At 34.1% G+C, this 23348-nt stretch overlaps 2 protein-coding genes across 4 annotated transcripts in view; one reads left to right on the top strand and one right to left on the bottom strand.

The window, feature by feature from the left end:
- Positions 1 to 23348, bottom strand: part of RALGPS2 (Ral GEF with PH domain and SH3 binding motif 2) — a 308189-nt gene that overhangs the window by 40458 nt on the left and 244383 nt on the right. The window lies entirely within an intron of this gene.
- On the top strand, positions 285 to 22019 carry ANGPTL1 (angiopoietin like 1). Its single transcript, XM_036916778.2, has 5 exons — positions 285 to 846; positions 5649 to 6494; positions 17014 to 17207; positions 18601 to 18871; positions 20266 to 22019. The coding sequence occupies exons 1-5, from the start codon at positions 777 to 779 to the stop codon at positions 20451 to 20453; spliced, it is 1569 nt and encodes a 522-aa protein (XP_036772673.1). The 5' UTR covers positions 285 to 776; the 3' UTR covers positions 20454 to 22019.

The following is a 23348-nucleotide window of genomic DNA, read 5'->3' as shown; positions in this document are numbered from 1 at the left end:
ATTACACAGTAAGATATAACATTACCACATCAGGTTTCTTATAATTATGTTTAAAACCTTGTGAAATGGCAACTCAGTGAAACGTTTAAAAGTTCTTCTGGTTTTAAAGAGTATTGTATTATTAAGGTGGCTGCCTCATGACAAAGTCTAACTCTTGTTCTTTGTAACAAAAACAAACTCATCAGCCTGCAACTACCTCTAAGTGAGGTCCAGTACTGTTTTCTCAGTATCTCTGGCCAGCGGGCTGAAATGTTTATTTTATAATTGCCGCTGAACTATGACAGTTTGTTTCCAGATGGTGCCCTTCCTTCAACCTGCACACAGTCTCTCCTTGTTCAGAGCTATTCAACCTCCTGCTGATCTCATTACCCCCCACCCCTATTTAAGGCTACAGAGAGGAAATCCTAAGGAGGAAATTTTCCCTTCGAGTCTCCAGCAACGTTTTGGTGACGTATTAAGTGGGCGGAACTTGAGTCTACTAAGAGAGGGAATCACTATTCAAGGGTACTGCATATACAATCTAGGCCAGCTGCAGCTGGTTACTGCATTTCTCCATGTGGCAGACAGAGCAAAGCCACAGTGCTTTCTCTGCTGGATTACAGATAGTCCACAGACCAGAACTTCCACTCTACTACTTAAAATTGCATAGGTGGCTTGTCAAATTCAATTGATTAGTGTTGTAAGAAGAAAAAGAAGTTCCTATTACAGCTTGGATTTAACGGTCCATAAAAAAATAAAATGAAGTTGCCATTAAAGTCACAGACGAACAAACTTCTATGCTGATTTTTAAAAGCAAGAACAAGAGCAGCAAGTTTCTGGGTCTGCTTTATCAACAGATGAAAAAAGGTATTTTAATATTTCTTTAATTTTTATTGAAAAACGTTATGTCAAAATGCATAATTATATTACATTTGTAGTAGAAACTTCAAAATCTTTTGAATATTTTTGGAATATACTACAATTCATTTAATCTGAGAAAGGTTTTGTTTTGCAGCTTTATGTAAAACCTGGTCATTAAGTCGTTCATGATGATTAATACATTATTTGAAGTTCAATTTAATGATATTTGGTGTATATGCTTATAGACTAACACATATGTTCTGGGTTTCAGAAAACAAGTGCTTAAGTGACATTAGAAAGAAACTTTAACAAGTAACCAATTAAAGACAAACGGATACAACTAAAGAAAATAGTAAACATGATAGACTTTCACAAACTTACAGCTTGTATGCTGAAGACTGACATACACTGCTAGATTTAGAGCATAGCTACAAAACACAGCTAAGAAGATATAAAAGTAACTGAAAGGCTTTGCAACAATACCTCAATTATAATACAATCAAATATTAAGCAGAAGTCCTTCTACAGATTTAAGATGAGTATTGTGTTTCTTGCTAAAACTCAAAATTTCAAATAGTTTTCCAGTTTTACATGCAACAGTAATTTAGCTTAGGTAACATAAATTAAAACTGCTACAACTGGAATTACTTGAAAAAGGAAAATTATTGATACATTAAAAAAAAAACCTGAAACCTTACAAATTAGGAGAAAAATAAAATATGAAAGAAGTATTATGCAAGTAGTCAGCATCAACAATAGAAAGTAAGAACCCAGAAGATACAATTACTTAAATACATGATTAAAAGACCAAAAGTATATAATATTTTTGGACAGAAATTAATTTTGGTAACCATACATAAGAGGTTTCTTTCAGTATTCTACCTGGGGGCTTTGCTTAATTGCATTATGAGAATAATTAAAAATAAATTATTAGTAACCAATAGGAACCAAAAATACTAATAAGCTGAAAGCTTTAACAGCAAAGAAATTTGTTATCATTTGGGGATCCTCTGGTCCCTTTAAAAATTAAAGATATTAAACTGGTAAGGATCTTTAACAAACAAATAATAGTAAAGCTAATATTTCTTCAACTTTACTCTCCTGTCCTTTTCTTAAATATTAAAAACTGTAAATGTTGGGAGGATAAAATTTTCAAGCAATACTGAATCTAAAATACTATCATCTCTCTCTTTGCTATGAAAAGTGCATTAGACTTCATTAAACCTCAGTTCTCACTGAAGCCTTGGGCAAGCATTTAATCTAAAACTCAAATCACACAGATAACATCCCTTTCTTAAACATCTCCAGGGAATGAGACTGTTCTCAAGTCTCTTCCCAGAACATAATTCACAATCTACCTAAGCTTTTTTCAATGCTTCATAAATTTAAGTTCATTGCCTCATGCCATTTTCAGAGCACAACACAGCCAGTTTAATGCTTCTATGCATTTACCAACTGAAAGGAAGTAAATCCTGATTTTTATTTCTTCTCTCTACTAGCTGGCAATGTAGCAACTATGAAGAGAAATAGCACCAATAAAATTAACCCAAAGCATGGAAGACTTTTTTTCCCCTGAAAACAACAAGGCAAAGACACAGATTTAAACTTAAGTATACTGTAACTAATTTAAAACATTCTCTTGGGACCTAGGAAATATTTCACATGTACAGAAAGGTTTTATGAGGTGACATGGATTTATGGATCTTTCACTTTTAAAACTGAACATATGTGGGAAAATATTAAATAGGAGAATGTTTTCAGAAAATGTAACAGTAAACTTATTTTTAAAACCAGTTCTTAACTCATGACGTAGCTAACCTACTACTTAAGAAACGTGGCTCCTTATTCTGCTTTAGGTATATGACAACAAAGTCATTACTTGTTTGTAAGGATAAGGGAATTACATTTATTTAAAAAATTTAACTTTTAGTTCTCTCCTGTAAATCCTAACTTAGGTCAGATTTTCTTATGGTAGACTTTATGATTTTAATTGCATAGGAACCCACAAAGAGCCAAGGCAGAGTACACCGAAAGGGGAAACTTTTGTTACTTAAATTTAGATTCAGATTTTCACATTTTCATTCTTCCATGACAACACCAATACAAAGTCACAATACTGGTCTTGGATTATATGCTACTCGTTAAAATTCTACTTGTTTTGAAGTTTCATGTAGATATTTTCTGAATTTTCCTTGTTCTGGTAGCTTGTCTCATGGTAGATTAAATAATATAATTGTATGACCTGAGAGTTTCCCTTCTATTATTAAAGTGAAATGAGTGGATTAGTGTCACTAGGTAAGTTAACTATGTGGAAGAGAAGATGTACATTACCAAGTAGGCTTATGGCTTCTATCTTACCGTCCTTGGTTTTTAAAATAAACCATATCTAAATTTCATGAAACTGCAAACATAACAAATCTCACTGGCTTTTGGTATAGGTAACTCTAGTACAGTAGAAGCCCTTTTCTTCCTTGTTATAAAATAGATGACCCTTAAGGTCAAACATTTCTGCTGATGTCAGAAGTCAAAGTATGAAATCAAAAAACCGCAAGTACTCATCTCAAGTGTGCGCTGGCTTCTGGTCAGCGACAGGAGGCCTCTGCTGTAAACACAGAACACTATTATGCTCATCCTTCCTATTTTGGTTATGTTAGTAAAAGGAAACACTTTTTCACACTTCATCCATTCTTTATCACTCCATTTTGAAATCACTCATTTGAAAACACCAATGGAGCCGTGGTTTTAGAGAGGAGTAGCCACCTTTGGCACTATGGCTGAAAGTCTGTATTTCATTGGTAGGACCTTTATTTATGGGGGGGAGGGTTCATAATCACAAGTCAGCCATATAACTATCAACTGAAGGAATACACACAGAAGAAAAGGAATGACAGCAGAAAAGTTTGGGGTACAAAAAGGATAGAAACAGACCTGAACAAAAATGATCCACAAACACTTTTGTATAATTCAGTAATGAGTCAGTGTAAAGATACAAACCAGGAAAATACTGAAAAACACAAAGTTTAAGATGCCCCTGTATTCATGACTAGAATAAAATTATAGGTTTAGGAAAATTATAAGTATTAGAAAGGAATTCCATTTGTGTGTTTTAGCTTCTCCAGGACTCTATTCTTTTGTAGAATGGCAATACTTCACAGTACTGCTGGGTGTGTAGATAAGATAGTTAACATGCGTTCAGCAAGACATAAATACAAGGGATTGTGACAGTGCTGGTGACAGAAAATAGGACAGAATATGTTGCCATATGATGTAGTGGTTAATGAAAAACATGATCTCTGGAGTCTTCTGCCTGGGTTCAAATTCTGGCTCCATCTTGTAGAAGCTGTGGGACTCTGTTCAAGGTACTTAACTTCTAGATGCCCATTCCTTCACTGGAAATGAGGATTGTCATAGTCTACCTCAGAGGGATGTAGTGAGAAGTAAATGATTTAATGCATGTAGACAGCTTAAAACAATGCCTGGCACTCAACAAGCACCCAATCAGCATGAGCCACTGTTATTATTGCTATTATTAATATTAGGCACAAACAACCTGGGAACCTAGCTCCTCAAATCGAAAAACAAGTACTTTGGTGGAAAATCAAACAGAAAAGCTCCATCTTAGTGTACCCAGTGCTACCCTTCAAAAATAGCAGACAGGAATAGAGTTTATAAGAGTGGGAAGGTGGGCAGCTTGCTAATAAACCTGATGGAGTGACATACACTCATTCTACTGCTACAATTCTTTAAGGAAGTAAAAAAGAGAAAGGAAGACGCTTTGGTTCTTGGAACTAGTTCTAGTGTTTCCTCAGTGTTTCTATAGAAATTGTATTATTAAGGACAAGTATTTTGTGGGCCACAGCAAAAATGAAGCATTCCAAACAGTTCAGCACATGTGCTACTGCTAAAAACATGACTGAGGGGCCAGGTAACCTGAATTCTAGACCTGGTTCTAAGATTACTCATTTGTGTAGCCTTGGTCTTCAACATGCACATGGTCTACAAAGAGGTTCTTGAAACAAATGGTCTCTGAGGCACTTCCCAACTCTCACAATCATGTTCAGTCACAGACAGTATGGTAGTGGTTCCTTGGTAACAGTTATAAAAAACTGCTAACATTTTACTAAAATACAGTTCAGTAGAGCCTCTCTTAGAAGAACGAACCTGCTGAATCATACATAAGCTTAAAGCATACATATGATTATGGAGGAATTCTTAAACTTGTCACCAATCCTAAAAGGACATGCTACAACAAAATATACAAAGCTAACTTTCTGCTTTTAGATTTGTTAGATAAAAAAGATGTTTACTAGAGAGGGCCAATTTAATTCAAACTGCACATTATAAATATAAAACAGTGACTAGTAAAGCATTGGTTAGGGAAGAATGTTTTAATCAATCACTTACAAACACTGGTGTACCACTTTCAGAGCCTTAAGATAGCAAGTGAGCTTTTTAAGGGTAAGACAAGTTTCTTATTAGGGCCTCAAAGCACCAAGAGCACCTGACTGACAGAATGTCTTTGCACCTAGTGGACATTCACCAAAATATGCTGAGCTGGGGAACAAAAAGCGTCACTTAAATAGGGTGTTACTTGGAGAGCTATTCTCTTGAAATCTAATTTTTAAAAAAATATGAAGGCACTATAATATTGAATTTAAGAAATTAGTAACATTAATTCTGGCCCAACTTACTAATACCAAGAGATACACAGTTTTTTCCTTAGATACTTTATTATATTATTGACTTTAAAAGTAGACTGATATTAATTCCTTTCTACTTTTTCCCTTCATTGGTTTGTTTTTTAAAAGACAACATACAACCTCATTTCAAAATGAAGGCTTTTATCTGGACCCTAAGTGTGCTATTCGTCTTACTAATGGGCGTTGGACAATGCAGAGGAGGACAGTTCAAAATAAAAAAAATAACCCAGAGGAGATACCCTCGTGCCACAGATGGTAAAGAGGAAGTAAAGAAATGTGCGTATACATTCCTGGTACCCGAACAAAAAATAACGGGGCCAATTTGTGTCAACACCAAAGGGCAAGATGCAGGTACCATTAAAGACATGATCACCAGGATGGACCTTGAAAACCTGAAGGATGTGCTCTCCAGGCAGAAGCGGGAGATAGATGTTCTGCAATTGGTGGTGGACGTAGACGGAAACATTGTGAATGAGGTAAAGCTGCTGAGAAAAGAAAGTCGTAACATGAACTCTCGTGTTACTCAACTCTATATGCAACTATTACATGAGATTATCCGTAAGAGGGATAATTCACTCGAACTTTCCCAGTTGGAAAATAAAATCCTCAACATCACCACAGAAATGTTGAAGATGGCAACAAGGTACAGGGAATTAGAAGTGAAATATGCTTCCTTGACTGATCTGGTCAATAACCAGTCTGTGATGATCACTCTGTTGGAAGAACAGTGCTTGAGGATATTTTCCCGACAAGACCCCCATGTGTCTCCTCCTCTTGTCCAGGTAGTGCCACAACATATTCCTAACAGTCATCAATACACTCCAGGTCTGTTGGGAAGTAATGAGATACAGAGGGATCCCAGTTTTCCCAGAGATTTAATGCCACCACCTGATCTGGCAACTTCTCCCACCAAAAGCCCTCTCAAGATGCCACCAGTAACTTTCATCAGTGAAGGTGAGTTACTACCTCTTACTGTTTAAAATCAAAGTACAAGGTTAATATATTTTATGGTTTATGAAACAATGCTTATAAAATGCTTATTCTTTGTTTTTGTGATATAATTATACATGATAATTAAAATTTTTCTTTTTTTCTCTTAATCAAGAATTGGAGTTAAATACATCTTTCAGCTCCAAGAGTCTAAGCATTAAGAAAAGCAGTGTATCTGTGAAAGAAGTAGTTTCCCATCCAGATTCTTACAATGTAAGAGACAGCAGTGAGCCCATGATCCACTCCTAACCTCTACCGCCACCCTACTGGCCTCCAGTAGGTCCTCACTGCTGCGCAAATACTCCTTTATTTACCTCTTGCTGCTTTTCCCATCCTCCTCCTCTTCAAAAGGAATATTTAAAAATTTGCTTTCACTCTCCTTAAGCCTTTTGTCACTCCTCCTCACCTCCATTCTCAGCACACACCATCCTCTGCTGTAAGAAGGTTGTTTACTCAGGTCAGAGATTCCTGTTCTTTCCTATCTTGAAAACATCTGCATGAAACCCACGTCCTCTTGCCCTCAGTCTCAGGAGAAAAGGGTATCCCCTCCTACTTTTCAAGGCTAAACAACTACAATTTGTACCTTATTCCCATGTAAATAAAGATGTTTTCACTAGCATAAAAAAAATACCCTTGAATTGATCTTAGTATCTCTACCTCTATTTCTTAATTTCATTCCTTTCTCCCTTCATTAACTCCATATGAGTCACTGATCTAGGTGCGTCAATACAAAGATGAATAACTCATCTTTGTTTGAGTTTGGTAAGCTCTCTTAACTTTTTGAATATTTTACCTTCATTTTACACCTGCATCCATTTTCTCATAAGCCATTCTCCTGAATTCTTTACAAGTTAATTTTTTCCTTAGAGTGGAGGGAATAACCCAAACACCCAAAAGTTAAAAAAAAAACCAGTAAATAAATCATAGTTCAATCACTTATTGAAAAGGCAGGGCATAAAAGTGCATATAGACTATGAAATAATTTTAAACAGTAACAAAAACAGAACAAAGACAAAAACTGGAAGTGCATACTTCAGAAAGTGCTCCTATCTCTCTGTAGCAAAGGACACCGCTGACCATTCACTTTTCTGCCCCTGGGCCTCCACATCATAACATGGTATCCTGACCCTTTCTACTTCTATAAGTCCTTCCTTGGCATAGTCTTCCTTCTCCTATGGCTCAAAGAGGCTTTCTTCAAGCCATTCTATTTTAGAGGCCTCATACACTTGAAGGCTACAAGTATCACCAGTGCTCAGGTGGCTCCTGCATGGAGTTCTCTGTCCTGCTTCTAACCAATGTTGAATATTTGCATCCGGATATTCAATCACTACCTCACATGCTGCTGCTGTGTCTGTTGATATACCTTCTTTCAGCTTATCTGTCAACCTGGCAGATTTCAAGGCTTAACTGAAATACTATCTTCAGTGTTTTACCTTCCCAGATTCTATCAAATATATCTTGAGGGCTCTTTCCTTAAATTGCTGACTATGTCTCGAACATGTTTTCTCTATCACCTTACACTAGGGTTATTTGTTTGCATGTCTGTCTCTCTGCTAGATGGAATGCTTATGGAAGAAAGTGAACTATCTTTTCATTTTCCACTACAACAGCTAGCCAGGATCAGGTTTGGTACATGGTGCTCAGCATAGTGTAAGAACTACAATAAATACTTGAGGAATGAATGAATGAAACAGTAACTAACCCCAAAATAATCTCTTCACCAAACCAGCATTCTCCTTTAAGAAATAATTATCATAAAAGTAACATATATTTACTGAAGAAAATCTAGAAGATAAAAAATTTTTTAAAAAGCTTCCCTGATATCCAAATATTTGGAAATAAACTGAAGTCAACACATTGGCAATAACCTTCAAGTCTTTTTTTCCCGTCTCTTAAACATCATAATCAATATTCTCGTAACTTTGAAAAACTACCTAATGCAGCAACTAGAGGACAGAGATGTCCTGGATCACTAGCTGTGTGACCTTGGCGGGGAAGGGGCTGTTGCTTTGTGCTTCAGTTTCCTCAACTATAAAACAGGGATAATAAGAGTACTTACCTCATAGGAGTTGACACTTGACTGGTGTCTAGAACAGTGCCTGTATCAACACTCATATGCTAATTCTAGAATTGTGTAATAGCTTGCCAACCGGTCTAAGTCTTTCTCCATCAAAATGAATTCTACATTGCTAACAGATCTATCTTCTTCGACTACCACTTTGGTCACATCACATTTCTGCTCAGCAGTTCCCCATTGGAAACTGGAAAAGTCCAGTTTGCTTTGCCTGGGAAGAGTAATATCTTTCTCAAAAGAACTGATCCTGTTTGTTTTCATTGTATTTATTTCCTTTACAAAAACCATGCTGCAATAAAATGAATGAATTCATTGTCTTCTGAATATTTTCCATGCTTTCTGCCTATTCAAATTATAAGGCTCACACCCAAATAAAAATATAAATAAATAAAATAGCAACTCCTCCTTGAAGTCCTTTTTGACTCCCACAGCCTTCAAGTGATTGCTCCCCTCTATGAATGTCTCTACTTTCTATAACATATGTACAGTATTTCTTATATTCTTTCTTGAATTATCAGTTATCTTTATGTGTACACATAGTAGTTACATACACATCTAAATAAAATTTCATTCCAGGTCTAATATAAGTTTCTTTTTAGGAGCTGGATATTGAGTCTCATTTGCAGATGCTAAATAAATGTTGGTTGACTTGACATTACATTTTTATGGACACTTCTTAAAGCTGTCAATCCAAAGATTTCCATGAAAGTACTTTAATACATTCTACTCTCCTGGATTCATTCATTTTTATACTGTCCTAACTCTTGTAACAACAGGATAGAGTACTATTCAATTAGGTCAATGATGATGATTGTTAATATCCCCAAACACTTTGATTTCTAAAGGAAAAATATGTAAAAACAGATCCACTGGACAGAGAAAGAACAAAAAATACTTAACTTTGATATTCTTAGTGTACATTTTGTGTAAGCTTGTAATGTATACAATTTGTCAGTATAGCAGTTTGTACACATAATTTACAAATAAACATAACTGAAGTGTGTGGAATATTTTTAAACTCATGGGGTATACAATTATGTAAATATGAAGATGACTGTTATGGAATATTTTCTGTGGGTGATGAATCTTAAGTGGATAGTATAAATTTAGAGCAAATGATTATTCTTACACTGACACTCTAAAACATGTTGATATAAAATGAGATATATCATTTTTTGGCTTTACTATACATTGAGGTGTAGTGTAAGAAAAATCTAATATTACAGAATTAAATCCTATGCTAAGGATTTACCATATCAAAAGCCCCATTAAATAGACTTGTTTTCATCAAACAATGGTGTATATAACCCTAATAAACCAATCCTTAATGTAAAAATTAAGGGCAGGAATAACTTTTCCTGTTATTCATTACTGATTTGTTGTTTTAAGTAAAATTAACTTTTTCCTTATTTTATTCTATAATTTTGGTCTCTGATATTCAAGGACATAATTAGCAGCACCATAAGAATGTTCATTAGGTACCTTATGAACACATAAGGGAAAATGCACAGAATTAAGAAAACTTGTTTCCTTTAAAATTGACCTTGGGTAAGTCACTTTGCCTCTGTTTTCTCATTTGTACAAGAGTGGTGGTTGAACTGAATGGTTCCTTTCTAGCTCTGAAATTCTGTGATTCTTATCGAATATAACTTACTATCTATAGTAATAAATAGACTTGCTATTTTCTTTTCTTTATATATGATGTGCCAAAATCTTTGTTCATATTATTCTTATGTCAGACTGGAAAATATGTCTAAGCTGTTTGAGTACTTGCACAAAAAGGGCAAAGACGGATGGCTATTGCTGTACTAATACTAACATCTGCTTCTGGCACCAAGAAGCTCATAATACTCTACATGTAGGCACATGGTCACTCTAAAGTCTCTAAATGCATATGTGCATGAATTATTTAAAAAGGGTTTTAGCCAGTCACAAAAAGTCAAATACTCTTATGATTCCACGTATATAAGGTACTTAAGAGTAGCCCAATTCACAGAGACATAAAGTAGAATGGTGATAGCCAGGGGTTGGGATGAGCGAGAATGGGGACTTGATATTTAATGGCAATAGAGGTTAAGACAAAAACAGTTATGGAAATTGGCTGCACAATAAGAAGAAGGCACTAATGCCACTGAACTGTACACTTAAAAATGGTTAAATTGATAAATTCTATGTTATGTACATCTTACCATTTTTTAAAAAAGGTATTTTAATGACAGGCAATTTTATATTTTCTTTTAAAATGGTCGTAAGAAAAATGCATCCCAAAAGAACAAACTTATTATGAACTTACAGCAAATAATGGAGTAATTTTGTTAGTTTAAAATAGATTATCTCCAGAGATATTACCTTTCCTCTACCTTAGTAAATGTTTGGGAATGTAACTGCACACCTGGCAAACTGCCACCAACAAAGTTCTTAACTGTTAATGTTATTCAGCGACTGCATTTTCAGTTAGTCTTTTATAATAGAAAACATTACTCTTTCACAAATGGTATATTTATAAAAAATAAGTTTATTCCCTATAGGTGATTGGAGTTGAGAAAGTTCCTTCACGGTGTGTTTGAGCATAGATTTGAGTATCAGGAAACCTGGATTCTAACAAGGCTTCTCTGAGGCCCAGGTGCCTCTTTTGTAAAAGAGCCTGTTGTGATGATTAAAGGAGGTGATGTCTGTGAGGATGCTTTGTTGTGCGGTCTGACCATGCTTAATTACTAATTTTGTGTGCCCTTCCCTGTGTGTGCTTTGCGTTGGGGGTATAGGGCCACATAAGCTTATAAAAGGTAAACTTAAAAGTTAAACTTGAAAAGCTGTTATTAGAAACTAAAAACATGCTTTTTAGTAGATAATAAGCTAATTTTCAATTATTTATAATGCTTCCTATTAGTAAATTTTTAGGATGCAGCTGATTTCATGGAATACTTACATTAACACTTAAATAACTAATGAAGACTGCTTGAGCAAAGAGGCTGTTAGAATGTGATTCTTATAATCAGTTATGAAAAAAAAATTGATAATTTCTTTAGAAATTTCAAAAGAAAAAGCTTGGGTTGCAAACTGAATTTTAAACTTACAGATAGACAAAGAGCAATTTATATTATTGCTAAAAGGAAGAGTCTATTATCACTTTAGAAAACGTTTGCCTCAGACTTCCCATTCCAGAAATGCTGTCCAATATATTTATCTTACGCTTACTTCATAACCCAATTAAAAAGTTTACCTTTCAAAAAAAAATTTTTTTTTAGTAATTATTTGGAAGCTCTAAATTAGTTTTTACTTTTTTTTTTTTTTGTCCTGTTTCTATCACAAAGAGCACAGGATTGGGACAAAGTAAGAAAATAAAGGAGAAACTCAGCAAAAAGGGGAGGATTTTCATTTTAACTAAACAGTTTCTTTATAGAAAAAGGGTAGATATGTTAAAGATGGTTCCCATAGAAGATGCTAGTGTGAAACTGTTTTCTTTTTAAGCCACTGTTCTGTTCAAAATATGGGTCTTAATGAAAAATACATGTTGGGAAATAATGTAGCATGACTGGTCAATATTTTTCTTTCTATGAATCAGATTTTGTTAGCCCTATACAAACTTTAATCATCAAATAACTGAGGAAGAGAGAGGCTGGTCCTTCAAATTCAATGCACAGAATTCCAGTTTCCTGCCTTGAGAAGAATCCAATTGTGTGTCATGGAAGATGAAGACCAGTTCAAGATTATTCAATGCAAGAAAAAGGTTAATAAAATTCCTTTTTTAAAGAAAGATATTTCCAGTCTGTACCCACTGAACCACTATAAACAAATTCCTGAATCATATGCCAATTAATTTATTTCTGATAATACGTAAACCAGCAAGTTAAATTTGACCTCTCAAAAATAAAGCTGGAACTTTTCTACTATTCATTTAGGAATTCCTATTTAGCAATGTTTTTTATGGTACAGAGAAAGTAGTAAAACATTTATATATAAGAACGATTTATACTAATTTTAGTAGAAAGTAAATAAGATATGCAAGTAATAATGAGAAAATATTTCTGCCAAGATCAACAGTATACACTGGACTAAAGTTATTGGCTTACTCATAAAAATATAAACAAATATTAAATTCTGATATACACTATCTTTACTGAGGAGAAAAACAGTTATAAGCACTGCTAATTTTATCCACATATTCCAGAAAAGGAGTCCAACTAAATTTTCCTAAGCTTTTATATCAACTAGGTCTAACACGGGCATCCAAACTGTGAACATGAAGCCCGCTATAAAGAAGTGGGCTGAAAATTAAAGTTGAAGATAATTTTAAATTTGCAAAAAATGAAGTTTCTCAAACTGAACCTGGATTTAGAAAGTCCAGAACCCTCCAATTTGCTTAAGCATCTGAGGGCCTATTAAAAGGCAGAAAGGAACAATTGGTTGGTTCTGTTTTTATTACATATATTCTGTCAACACTCAAAATCATGATGTTGCTAAATATTCTACAGCAATTCAAACTTAAAGTTCAATTTGTGAATATATACTTAAGTATAAAATGTAAACCATCAAAACTATATACTTAAATGAGTACAGAGCAAACATTTACCATGATGTGTGTAGAATAAGCAGTACAAATGTGACATGTGCAGAATAAGCAAATTTCTGAAATGAGAGAAGTATTTATGTGTATTCCAACAAAACCACTTAATGTGTGCATGAATGCCAATACTAACAGGTTTAAAAGTAAGAGCAATGTTCCTTAGATATCCTTGACTATTCTGAAAGGGACATGTTTGAAGAAACCTGGCTAACTAGAAATAACCATGATGACTGTACCTTTGAATCAAAGTAATCAGCTTGACTCTACAGCGTACCTGAGAGGCTCTAAGTACCACTCTGAGCCACTTACATTTCATACATTAAAGTTGTAACCCCTCTATAACATCAAGCTCTCTCCTGTCTCCATGCCTTAGCACATGTTACCCATGTATGGGTCAGAGAAGCCCTACCCCTATTAACCTGACTCCTACTCAATCTTAAAAACTCAGTTCGTTAAGGTAGACTTTGATCTCTGCAGATCTCGCTTAGCTATTTCTTAGCCAGTGTTCCCATGTGCTCACATAACTCCATCAAAGTACTTGTCATATTATAGTGGAATTATCTTTTTACTTGCCACTTCCCACAAATCCCACTTGACTTTATAGCTGTTTCTTTATCCCTTGAGTCTGTAACAGTTCTGAGGCTATAGTAGATGCAGAAAAAACATTTCTGGAAAAAATAATGCAGAACTAAGGAAATTCTGGAAACAACTGTGGCTACTACAAGATACAGTCCTTGCCCAGGAGGGAGTTCTATGAATGAAAAAATGAATATATTGCCATGCATTAAACAAGATAATCTAAGAATGGACCTAGAAATCATAGTTCACTTTCCTTCCATCTCATTGCCGTATGAAATTAAAATTCTACAAATTTCATTCCATCTGAAATACAATTTCTCTGCCCTTCTCTTGATGACTACAGTGCATGTTTCTGTAGTATGAAGTAGCTTATGTGTGACCAGTAAAAAAGGGAGAATAACATTAGTAAAACACAGAGGTCATATTGGTTTATATGGGATTTTTTCCAAGCATATTAACATTTTGTGCCACAAGTAGCTGCAGCTGAATACAAGTATGCTAACAGCTAACACCAGCTGTTATTTTTAGTGTAAAATATTTTTAGTTTTCCTGCAGCATATTAGGTTTTCCAGGAATGTGTTATCTCTCTACACTAGAAATACACTGTGCATTCATCTTTGATTAGCCATATTAAAATTATTAATTAAATAAGCATATGTTAAATTATTAAATAAATTTAAATAATTTAATTAAAAAATTAAATTGAAAAGCTACTATGTGTTGTTAGCAACAAGAGAAAAAAGCAACAGTTACTGATGACAACTTTGTTAAGTATAGTGTTAAAGGCTAGAATAATGTGTAATTTAAATTCAGTAACTGAGAAGGTAGATAACATAAAAATGATTCACACTGAATTTAAATAGAATGTGATCTAATCTATAGCCAGTCTGATCATAACTTTTATCATAGTATTTCCTAGCTTAAGAACCTACTTATGAACTTTCACAGGCTAACCAATGTCTTAATGAATAGTAAAGCATAAATTTAACCAAATTTTAGCCTATCTAGTCCCACAATATATAAAAATGGTAGTACAACATGACCAAGTTGAGGTTTCCCAGGAATATAAGGTTGGTTTAATATTAAAAATACAGTCAACAGAATTTACCAATATTAACAAACAAAAAAAAGAAAAACCATTATCTGTCACAGTAGATAAATAAGTCTTTGACAAAATCCAAAATCCATTTATGATTAGAAACTTTCAGCAAACTAGGAGTAGAAGGAACAAGAATTTTTAAAGTAGTTATTACAGCTTAAAGGAAAATGTTCATAATGAATGCAAAACTGGAAATCTCAGAAGAGATATAAAAATATTAAAAAAGAATCAAACTGAAACTGTAGAACTAAAAAATTCAATACCTAAAAAATATATAATCCAAGACAGCATTAAGTCTTTCTAGTTTCTCAATTCCGTTTACCAGTAAACTGTAGTGTTTATGGTCACTGTATTACAATTTTTAAAAATTTGAATGTAAAGAAATATCAGTGGAACAATATAAACTTGGACTAGAGAAATTAATTCTCTCGATTTTTGTGTGTGGTTTTTAATTTCCTTGTATTATAAAATGTGGAGGCAAGTTAATAATTCATTTTTCTCAAAAAACAACTGACAGCCTACTAATAATTAAAGCACTCATGACATTAAGTCAGAAGCAAAATAAGAACAGTCTCCATATTCAAGGAGCAATCTAGAGGGAAGAGTCCACAGTCTGTAAGAACCCCTTCTAATGATGTAACTGTATAACTATCTATCCAATGAGGTTAATTCTACCCCAATAAGGCCCCAACAGGACCCTGTATATATATTTGACACAGTATAGGTAACACATTATTCAAAATTTCAACAACCTATTATCATTATAGTACAGATCTTCTTGTACGAACTTTACTTGACTAAATGATTTTCACATTTCTAAAAATAACACGTCAGAATTTAAAAAATTTTAAACATAAAACTTGACAACTGGAACCTCTACACTTTTTTTTTGTTGTTCTAATAGATCTTTATGGCAATTATTATTTTAAGCCACTTAATATTTTTATATGCTTATAAAAAATAACATCAAAACACTGGGAAAGAGTGAAAGAATGTTCAGTAAAACTAGAAGCTGTCTTTCTTTAGATCCAAAAATGTGGAAATCACAAGTTCAAGAGTCAGATACTCTACAAATGATTTTACAAAATATTTTGTCATTTTAAAAGACATGAAGAACTTATTAGTGGATTAAAAAATAGGGAGAGAATCCACAAAACTATGAAATAACGTGGGAGGAAATGTAGGGTAACAGCTCAGAGCATGTACTGACTTTGGCATTATAAAGAAATGGGTTTAAGTCTAGAGTTTATTATCTTCTAAGATACAGGAGCTTAGGCTAGTTAGTTAACTGCTTCATCTACAGAACATCTGTAAACTATCACAGAGTCATTTGTGTAGACTACATAAGAAAATCACTATCAGTCATATACACTGATACAACCCTTTAAAAAAGCATTTAGCCAACATTCCTGAAATGTATTCTTAAGGACTGTATGGGGGGTGGGAGGTGGAAATTAAAAGATTATGCAAGTTTGGGAAACCCTGGTTTATTTCAGGGCTTGTCAGTCATTAATATATGAATGTACATTGTGAGTTTCCAAAGGGTAATATAACATTTAGCAGTTCTAAAACTTCTTTGCCCATGGTATGCCATTTTCACTATGTATCTTATCAACTTGGAAACTGTCAACTGGGCACAATGAGTTATAAAAGTTTGTTAATATGCTCTTGATCCAGTAGATCAATTGTGCAGCATTTTTATAAGTAAATATGAAAAAAATGAAGCTAAAGAAGACATACTGTGCAGTGTTATTTATAATAGTGAAAATCAGATGAAATGTCAATGTTCAATGATAGAGGAATAAATAATGATGTATCAACATCAAAGACTGTGTATTACAGCTACTTTAAGTGCTAGAATGGAGATTATAGTCTCATGAAGATTTTTTGTTAAAAAGACAAAATCCAATTTTCTTTGTGCATTAGAATTATAAATAAAATAGTATGTATATGGACAAGGACTTGCAAGAATAGTGGAAAATGAATCAAGTTAATGTTCCAGATACTGAAATTGAACTTAACTTTTATAGTATTGTGTATACAATAGGTTGAACAGTGGTATCTGTAAAGAAAGATACAAAGGTAAGACTCTTGATTAAAAGCTACTTTAATACGATGATTCTTTTCCTGTTAAGTTTCCTGGTAATCAATGATATCTTAATTACAGGACCTTTCAAAGACTGTCAGCATGCAAAAGAAGCTGGACATTCAGTCAGTGGGATTTATATGATTAAACCTGGAAACAGCAACGGACCGATACAGTTATGGTGTGAGAACACCCTGGATCCTGGGGGTTGGACTGTTATTCAGAAAAGAACAGATGGCTCTGTCAACTTCTTCAGAAATTGGGAAAATTATAAGGTAAATGAGTGAGACCTCAGGGAAAGGTGGAACAGCTCTTGCAATAGTAGCCACAATAAATAGGAATGCAAAGCTAAGAAAATAGCTATTCATATGTTTTTCATTATCTATGTTGCATTGTCAAAAAGATCTCCTCATCTCTGGTTTTAAAGTCAAAATTAAAATGGAAACCGAATATGTACTTTAAAATGCTCCCTTTCAGTCTGGATGATTTATACATATATTTAATTATTTGTGAAGACTATTTCCAATCCCACTTTATAAGGAGACAACTGTTTTGCTTATGACCACATTTGTACCCATCATCGTGTATTTCAGCAATTATACACACAAAAAAATTATCTTGTTTCAAGGATTCATTACTTCTGATAACCATGCCACCATGTTTTAAGTTGATGACATCAGACATGGTGGGTGCTACTGGGAAGTAACATACACCTGGACTGTCAGATCATACCAGAATCATGCATTATCATGTTCATATTCTTGATGTTCATCAAGCTAATATTATGAGTGGTATGTACCTTCAGCTTAAGGATGGCAGATGGAGAGATTTTATTTTCTAGGTTGTTAATTCTTCATTCAAAATTGTGAAGTAATGTGACTACTCACTCTTAGGTGACATTTTACTGGCAGCTAAAAATGGGATATTAATATATCCATTCAGAAGTTGTGTACATTTCTAAACAAGTAACTGGGAAAAATAACACAACCTTGTTGAAAAACTTAGTGTTAAGATCAGGTTTACCAAATCTTATATTCTGCTGCATACTTGCAATGGCAACTGCTTAGGGAAATAGGATAGCTAATCGATTTACTTATTTTTAACATTAATCGACCATTTTTCAAAGATGGAACTTTGAAGATTACTATTTTATCTTCTTATATTTACTAACTTTATAATAGAGCTAAAGAAGACAATATGTTCTAAAACTATCACTATTGATACTATCACTTACAGAATACTATCACTTATTGAATGATTAAATAATGTTAGATTATCCTTTTTGTTTATGGTGGGACAGTATCTATACACTTTTAGGGAAAAAAGTTGGCTCTCTGTGTGAATATGGGTGAGCTCAAGAACCCTGTTCAAGGATCTGGGTAGTTCACTAGTTAATGTTTTTAGTAGATATGAACAATTTTCATTGTCTTTTGCCTTTGTCTAATTTGTAGGGTTTGAAGTTAGCTGTGCAAATGAATACTAATGAATTAAGAGAAAGCAAAGCAAAACAAACTGTGGGGAGCTTATAAAGATCAGGTGATTTACTAAAATGGAAATTCACATTACTGCTAAAGCAGCCATATCTGTTATCAAACTTAAAACTTATCTATAAAAAAGTTTACTATCTCTACACTTATTTATACACTCATGCTCTCTGTTTATTAACAGAAAGGGTTTGGAAACATTGATGGAGAATACTGGCTTGGGCTGGAAAATATCTATATGCTGAGCAATCAAGATAATTATAAGTTGTTGATTGAATTAGAAGACTGGAGTGATAAAAAAGTCTATGCAGAATATAGCAGCTTTCGCCTGGAACCTGAAAGTGAATTCTACAGACTGCGCCTGGGAACTTACCAGGGAAATGCAGGGGATTCTATGATGTGGCATAATGGTAAACAGTTCACCACACTGGACAGAGATAAAGATATGTATGCAGGTGAGTACAAAAAAACTGATGTGTATTCTTTATAGAATCACCACCTTCTATGCATTCAATAGAACCTTTTTTAATGACGTATTATGCTACTAAAAATCTTTCCAGAAAGGTAATTTTGGACTCAGACAGAGGGAAGAGAACCATGCCTAAAGGAACATCTTTGAGAATCTCTTCTATAAGGAATCCCAAAGTGTGAACTCTTTGAAGAACAATGTTCTGTTGTTCTAATTTGGGGGTTTGGGGATGGAAACCCCTAAATTATAACAACAGAAATAAAACTCTTAAATGCCTCAAAATCATAACAAGTACTAATTGGACACCTACCATGTGCCAGGCACTCTTGTGGGTCTGAGAATACAACTGTGAACAAAGTTCCTGCCCTTTAGAGTTTACTCTCCAGAAGGAGACAAAAGGATTTATCAGGTAGTGCCAAGTACTCTAAGAAAAGTAAACCAAGTAAGGGAACAGAAAGTGATGGGCAGCAGGAGGTGGGGTGGGTGCTATTTTATATGGGGTGGCCCAGAAAGGTTATTGTGAGAAGGTAACATTGGAATGAAGACCTGAAAGGAGTGAGGAAAGCAACTCATTTGAGTATCAGCATAAAGGCATTTCTTAGTAACAGGGAACAGTAAGATAACTGTGACATTTGGGATAAAGAAGAGCAGGAAAAGCTTTGTTCCGATGGGAAATTAATACTCTCTTTAGAAAGAATCAATTAAGCCACCCACATAATATAATTTTTAGTTTAATTTTCATATACTTTTGCCTCTTTAACCCAGGTTTCTGGCCCTGATAAAGAGATATCCCCTAAAAACTGATGTATTTTTTTCTGTTTAGCTGTATCTTGGCAAGCAGCACAGAGGTCTCTATTTTAACCTATTTTACACAGGAAGAAGAAAGAAAAAGGAAGAGAGATATAATCATAAAATATGCCATACTTACAGAAACACATCTGATTGCTATTTCATTTTATGTTATTTTTTGCTATTTTGAGGAATCAATTTCCCCCCAACTTTACTCTATTTGATGACTCAGTATCCTTCCTTCCAATGTCTTCAAGCTCTTCTTTCTTTCACATATAAACACTCCTTCTTTGCATTTTACTTACCCTACTACCTGGAAAATCAAATCACTTAAAAAACAACACAAAAAACACATGTACTAAGCAAGCAAAGGCCAAGATAAAAGACAATTCAAGTGATCTTTCCAGTAGTTGATACTTAAGCAACAGTAACAATAAATGGAAAAACAAAACTATGAAGATAAAGGTGACTGAAATCACTAAGAAAAAAACAAATTAAATTGTTCCGAGGTTAAAATAAGTTTCTGATGGTGGGCAGTGTATCACACTTAGAAGAAAGTTTTACTGTCATATCTACATTTTTTCCTCAAAGGAAACTGCGCCCACTTTCATAAAGGAGGATGGTGGTACAATGCCTGCGCACATTCTAACCTAAATGGAGTCTGGTACAGAGGAGGCCACTACAGAAGCAAGTACCAAGATGGAATTTTTTGGGCCGAATACCGAGGCGGGTCATATTCCTTGAGAGCAGTTCAAATGATGATCAAGCCTATTGACTGAAGAGCCTCTAACTTAAATAACACAGAACTCTGCATTTTTCAGTTTCTAAAACTGTAAATGTTACATGTGTATTATTTTGCACAATTCATTCCTACAGATAGTTTTTTTAAATGAATTTTACTATAACTATTAAAAGGGGATTCATTGATGTAGCTTCATGTTCCCTCAATATAATGAAGATTATTTGTATCCATCATCCCAGTTATTTTAAAAATTATACTGACTAAATACAGGCAAAGTTTGTTTTCTAAAATGTAAATATATGCCACAATGTAAAGCAAATCTTAGTTTATTTTAACTCAAAATTGAACACATGTTCAAGATCCTTAGCAATTTATTTAAAAACTTTATGAGATTGCTCTAACTTCCAATGGAAAAATAATTTTAAGATTTCAGCCAAGTAATACATTTTATTTATAAAATTATAGACAGGAAATTAGAGAAAACTCTAGTTTTGCCAATAGAAAATACATTTTGCATTGAATAAAGTTATTTCAAATTGACTTTGTGCCTTTTACATGAAGTGATCAAATCTGAATTAATGTATTTTATTTATGCTAATTTCCCCAAAGAATTAAGTGACCCACAATATTAAAATACATATTTATAAAAACAGAAATGTATACATTATTTAAATGATCAGTTTATTAAAAAGTATACAAATGAATTTTTCAAAATTATCTTCATATGGTTTTCTTAATACCAAAATCTCCTGAAATGCATTTTATAAGAAAAATATTGATATTACAAAAATGGAGAATATTTAGTCAAGTCATGGTTTTACAGATCTAAATTAAAACTCTAAGTTTATTTATTAATTACCCTTCTCCACCAATTTACTGATCCTTATTATCTGGAAAAAAACCTGTCTGCTCTTCAAGTGAGAAAGCTTGGACAGCTTTACAAGCATTACTGCATACTTAGGGGTGGACTAAACTAACTTCAAGGAACTGTTAGATTATTTTCCCAATACCGAGATTCAAGAGCTCCAAAGCGGAATCCACAGGGGTTTTGGCTAGTCCAAACTGCTAATTCCACTTTATAGTCTATGTGTCTTTAACTCATTTTGCAACTAACAATTTTATCACCAACCTTCTGGAATAACTACCTTCTAGAAACATATTCACTGCTTACAGCCGACCTTCCCTTTACTCATTTGTCAATTAAATTTTAGAGAACTCTCAGGACACTTTTTGCTCAAGCAAAAAGAAAACACAATCAGAACTCAAGTTAATCATTTGAGTAAGTCAAATCCACCAAAATGACCAATGTTGTCCTGTTACATCTCAAAATTAAAGTTCTGGTGAAAGAATGAGAAAAGCAAAATCTTACAGAGGTACTAAGCTTTGTTTACCTGTGGTCATGTTAAATTGGTTTTGGAATCCCTTACAACCACTCCCAGAACCAAAAAAATCTGTTATTAGATTTCTGGGAAGAATTATGCATCTAATTATTGTTATCAAGTCTTAGCTGAATAAAACTTTACTAGGGCATTTAATTTACTGACAGAACTAGAGCATTTCACGTCCACAACGAAAATCCTATCAGTAAAACAGAGAGGAGTATTCTTAAAAGTAGAATGATGTGAAAGTCAACATACAAACTAGAAAACTGGGCTGAAAGCTACTCTTTCTCGGCCACTGGACCTGCTCTGCTCTCATGTATAGAGACGACACAGATCAGTTCTGGAGTTCCTGGAGAGCTTAAGAATAATTTAGGCAAGTGAGTTCCTTGAGAGCACAGAACGAGAAGCACTATAACATGATGGTTGCGTGTAGGTCCTAACGTCAGAGCTGCTTGGGTTTGCGGCCCACTCTACCACTTTCCTAGCTGTGTTACGGTGGGCAGTTTATATACTCCTGCCTCGGTTTTCTTATCTGTAACATGGGAATAACAAACCTGTGATTACTGTGAAAATCAAATGAGGTAATACACGTGGTAAAAAAATTATTTAGAATAATGTCTGATACAAGTGAGGGCTCAGCAGACTTTAGCTATCAGACTACTACTCATCTATGTACTCTCTGCAGCACCTATTAAGGTGCCTTTTATAGAGCAGGGGATCAATAAGTGTTCAGGCATAACGTTATATTGATCCATGACCTTCATCTGAAAACCTAACAAACCTATGTCAGCTATTACGGCAGGTAGTTAAGAGACTGGGCCTTAAGAAAAGAAAGATTAAGGCAAGAATAGCCACAGTAGGAACTTCAGCCTTATGAGGCTCTTGTGAGAGATTAAATAGGTCACTTGTGTGGTAGGTAAGGAGCTACTTCACAGATAACTTAGGAATAAGGATGTGACTGCCTTACCTTCAGTAAGATAGAGCTATCAACTTGGAGCTTATTTACAGGATTTTTATGTTCAGTTATTTTTAATAAATGAAATGAAGCTTATCCTCAAAATGATTTAGATTTTATTCTGTACTCAATGGGAAGCTATCAACGCCTAGGAATCTTGGCATCACTGAAGCAGACTTTTGTAACTTGAGACTGCTATAACTTTGAACTATAAGTGGATACTGCCACTATTAGACACCATCCTGAGATTTAGTAGATATCTACAGATAACCTTATCCTCAGGCTCCAAGTCTGGTAGAGCATAAAGAGCAAATTTGTGTTCAATGTTCACCTGACTCTATGAGTCATGATATGACAGTGCTGATTCCTCTAGCATTAGATTTCTTAGGACTCCTACTGGTAATGATATAGTAAGCCTGTAAAAACTTCTGCAATCATAAAAATGTTTTAAATTACTTGTAAACCTGTACCAGTATGATTTTTATGTGCTTAACAGTAAGTTAAAGATTATTATACCCTAACAAATTTTGTCTTTTATTTTAGTGTCTGTGAAAGACAACCAAGTTAAGAATGATTTCACTTGTAATGCCAAGAC

The sequence above is a fragment of the Manis pentadactyla genome, chromosome 9 (genome assembly GCF_030020395.1).
Source record: "Manis pentadactyla isolate mManPen7 chromosome 9, mManPen7.hap1, whole genome shotgun sequence".
Lineage (NCBI taxonomy): Eukaryota > Metazoa > Chordata > Mammalia > Pholidota > Manidae > Manis > Manis pentadactyla.
Note: the sequence above shows the minus strand (reverse complement) of the source record. Positions and strands in the feature narration are given on the sequence as shown.

Excerpts from the sequence above, each read along its gene's own strand:
- ANGPTL1 (XM_036916778.2), top strand. The coding sequence starts at position 777 with ATGCTGATTTTTAAAAGCAAGAACAAGAGCAGCAAGTTTCTGGGTCTG. Across the intron at positions 6,495-17,013 it reads AGTAACTTTCATCAGTGAAG|GACCTTTCAAAGACTGTCAG; the intron begins GTGAGTTACTAC and ends TCTTAATTACAG. Across the intron at positions 17,208-18,600 it reads GAAATTGGGAAAATTATAAG|AAAGGGTTTGGAAACATTGA; the intron begins GTAAATGAGTGA and ends GTTTATTAACAG.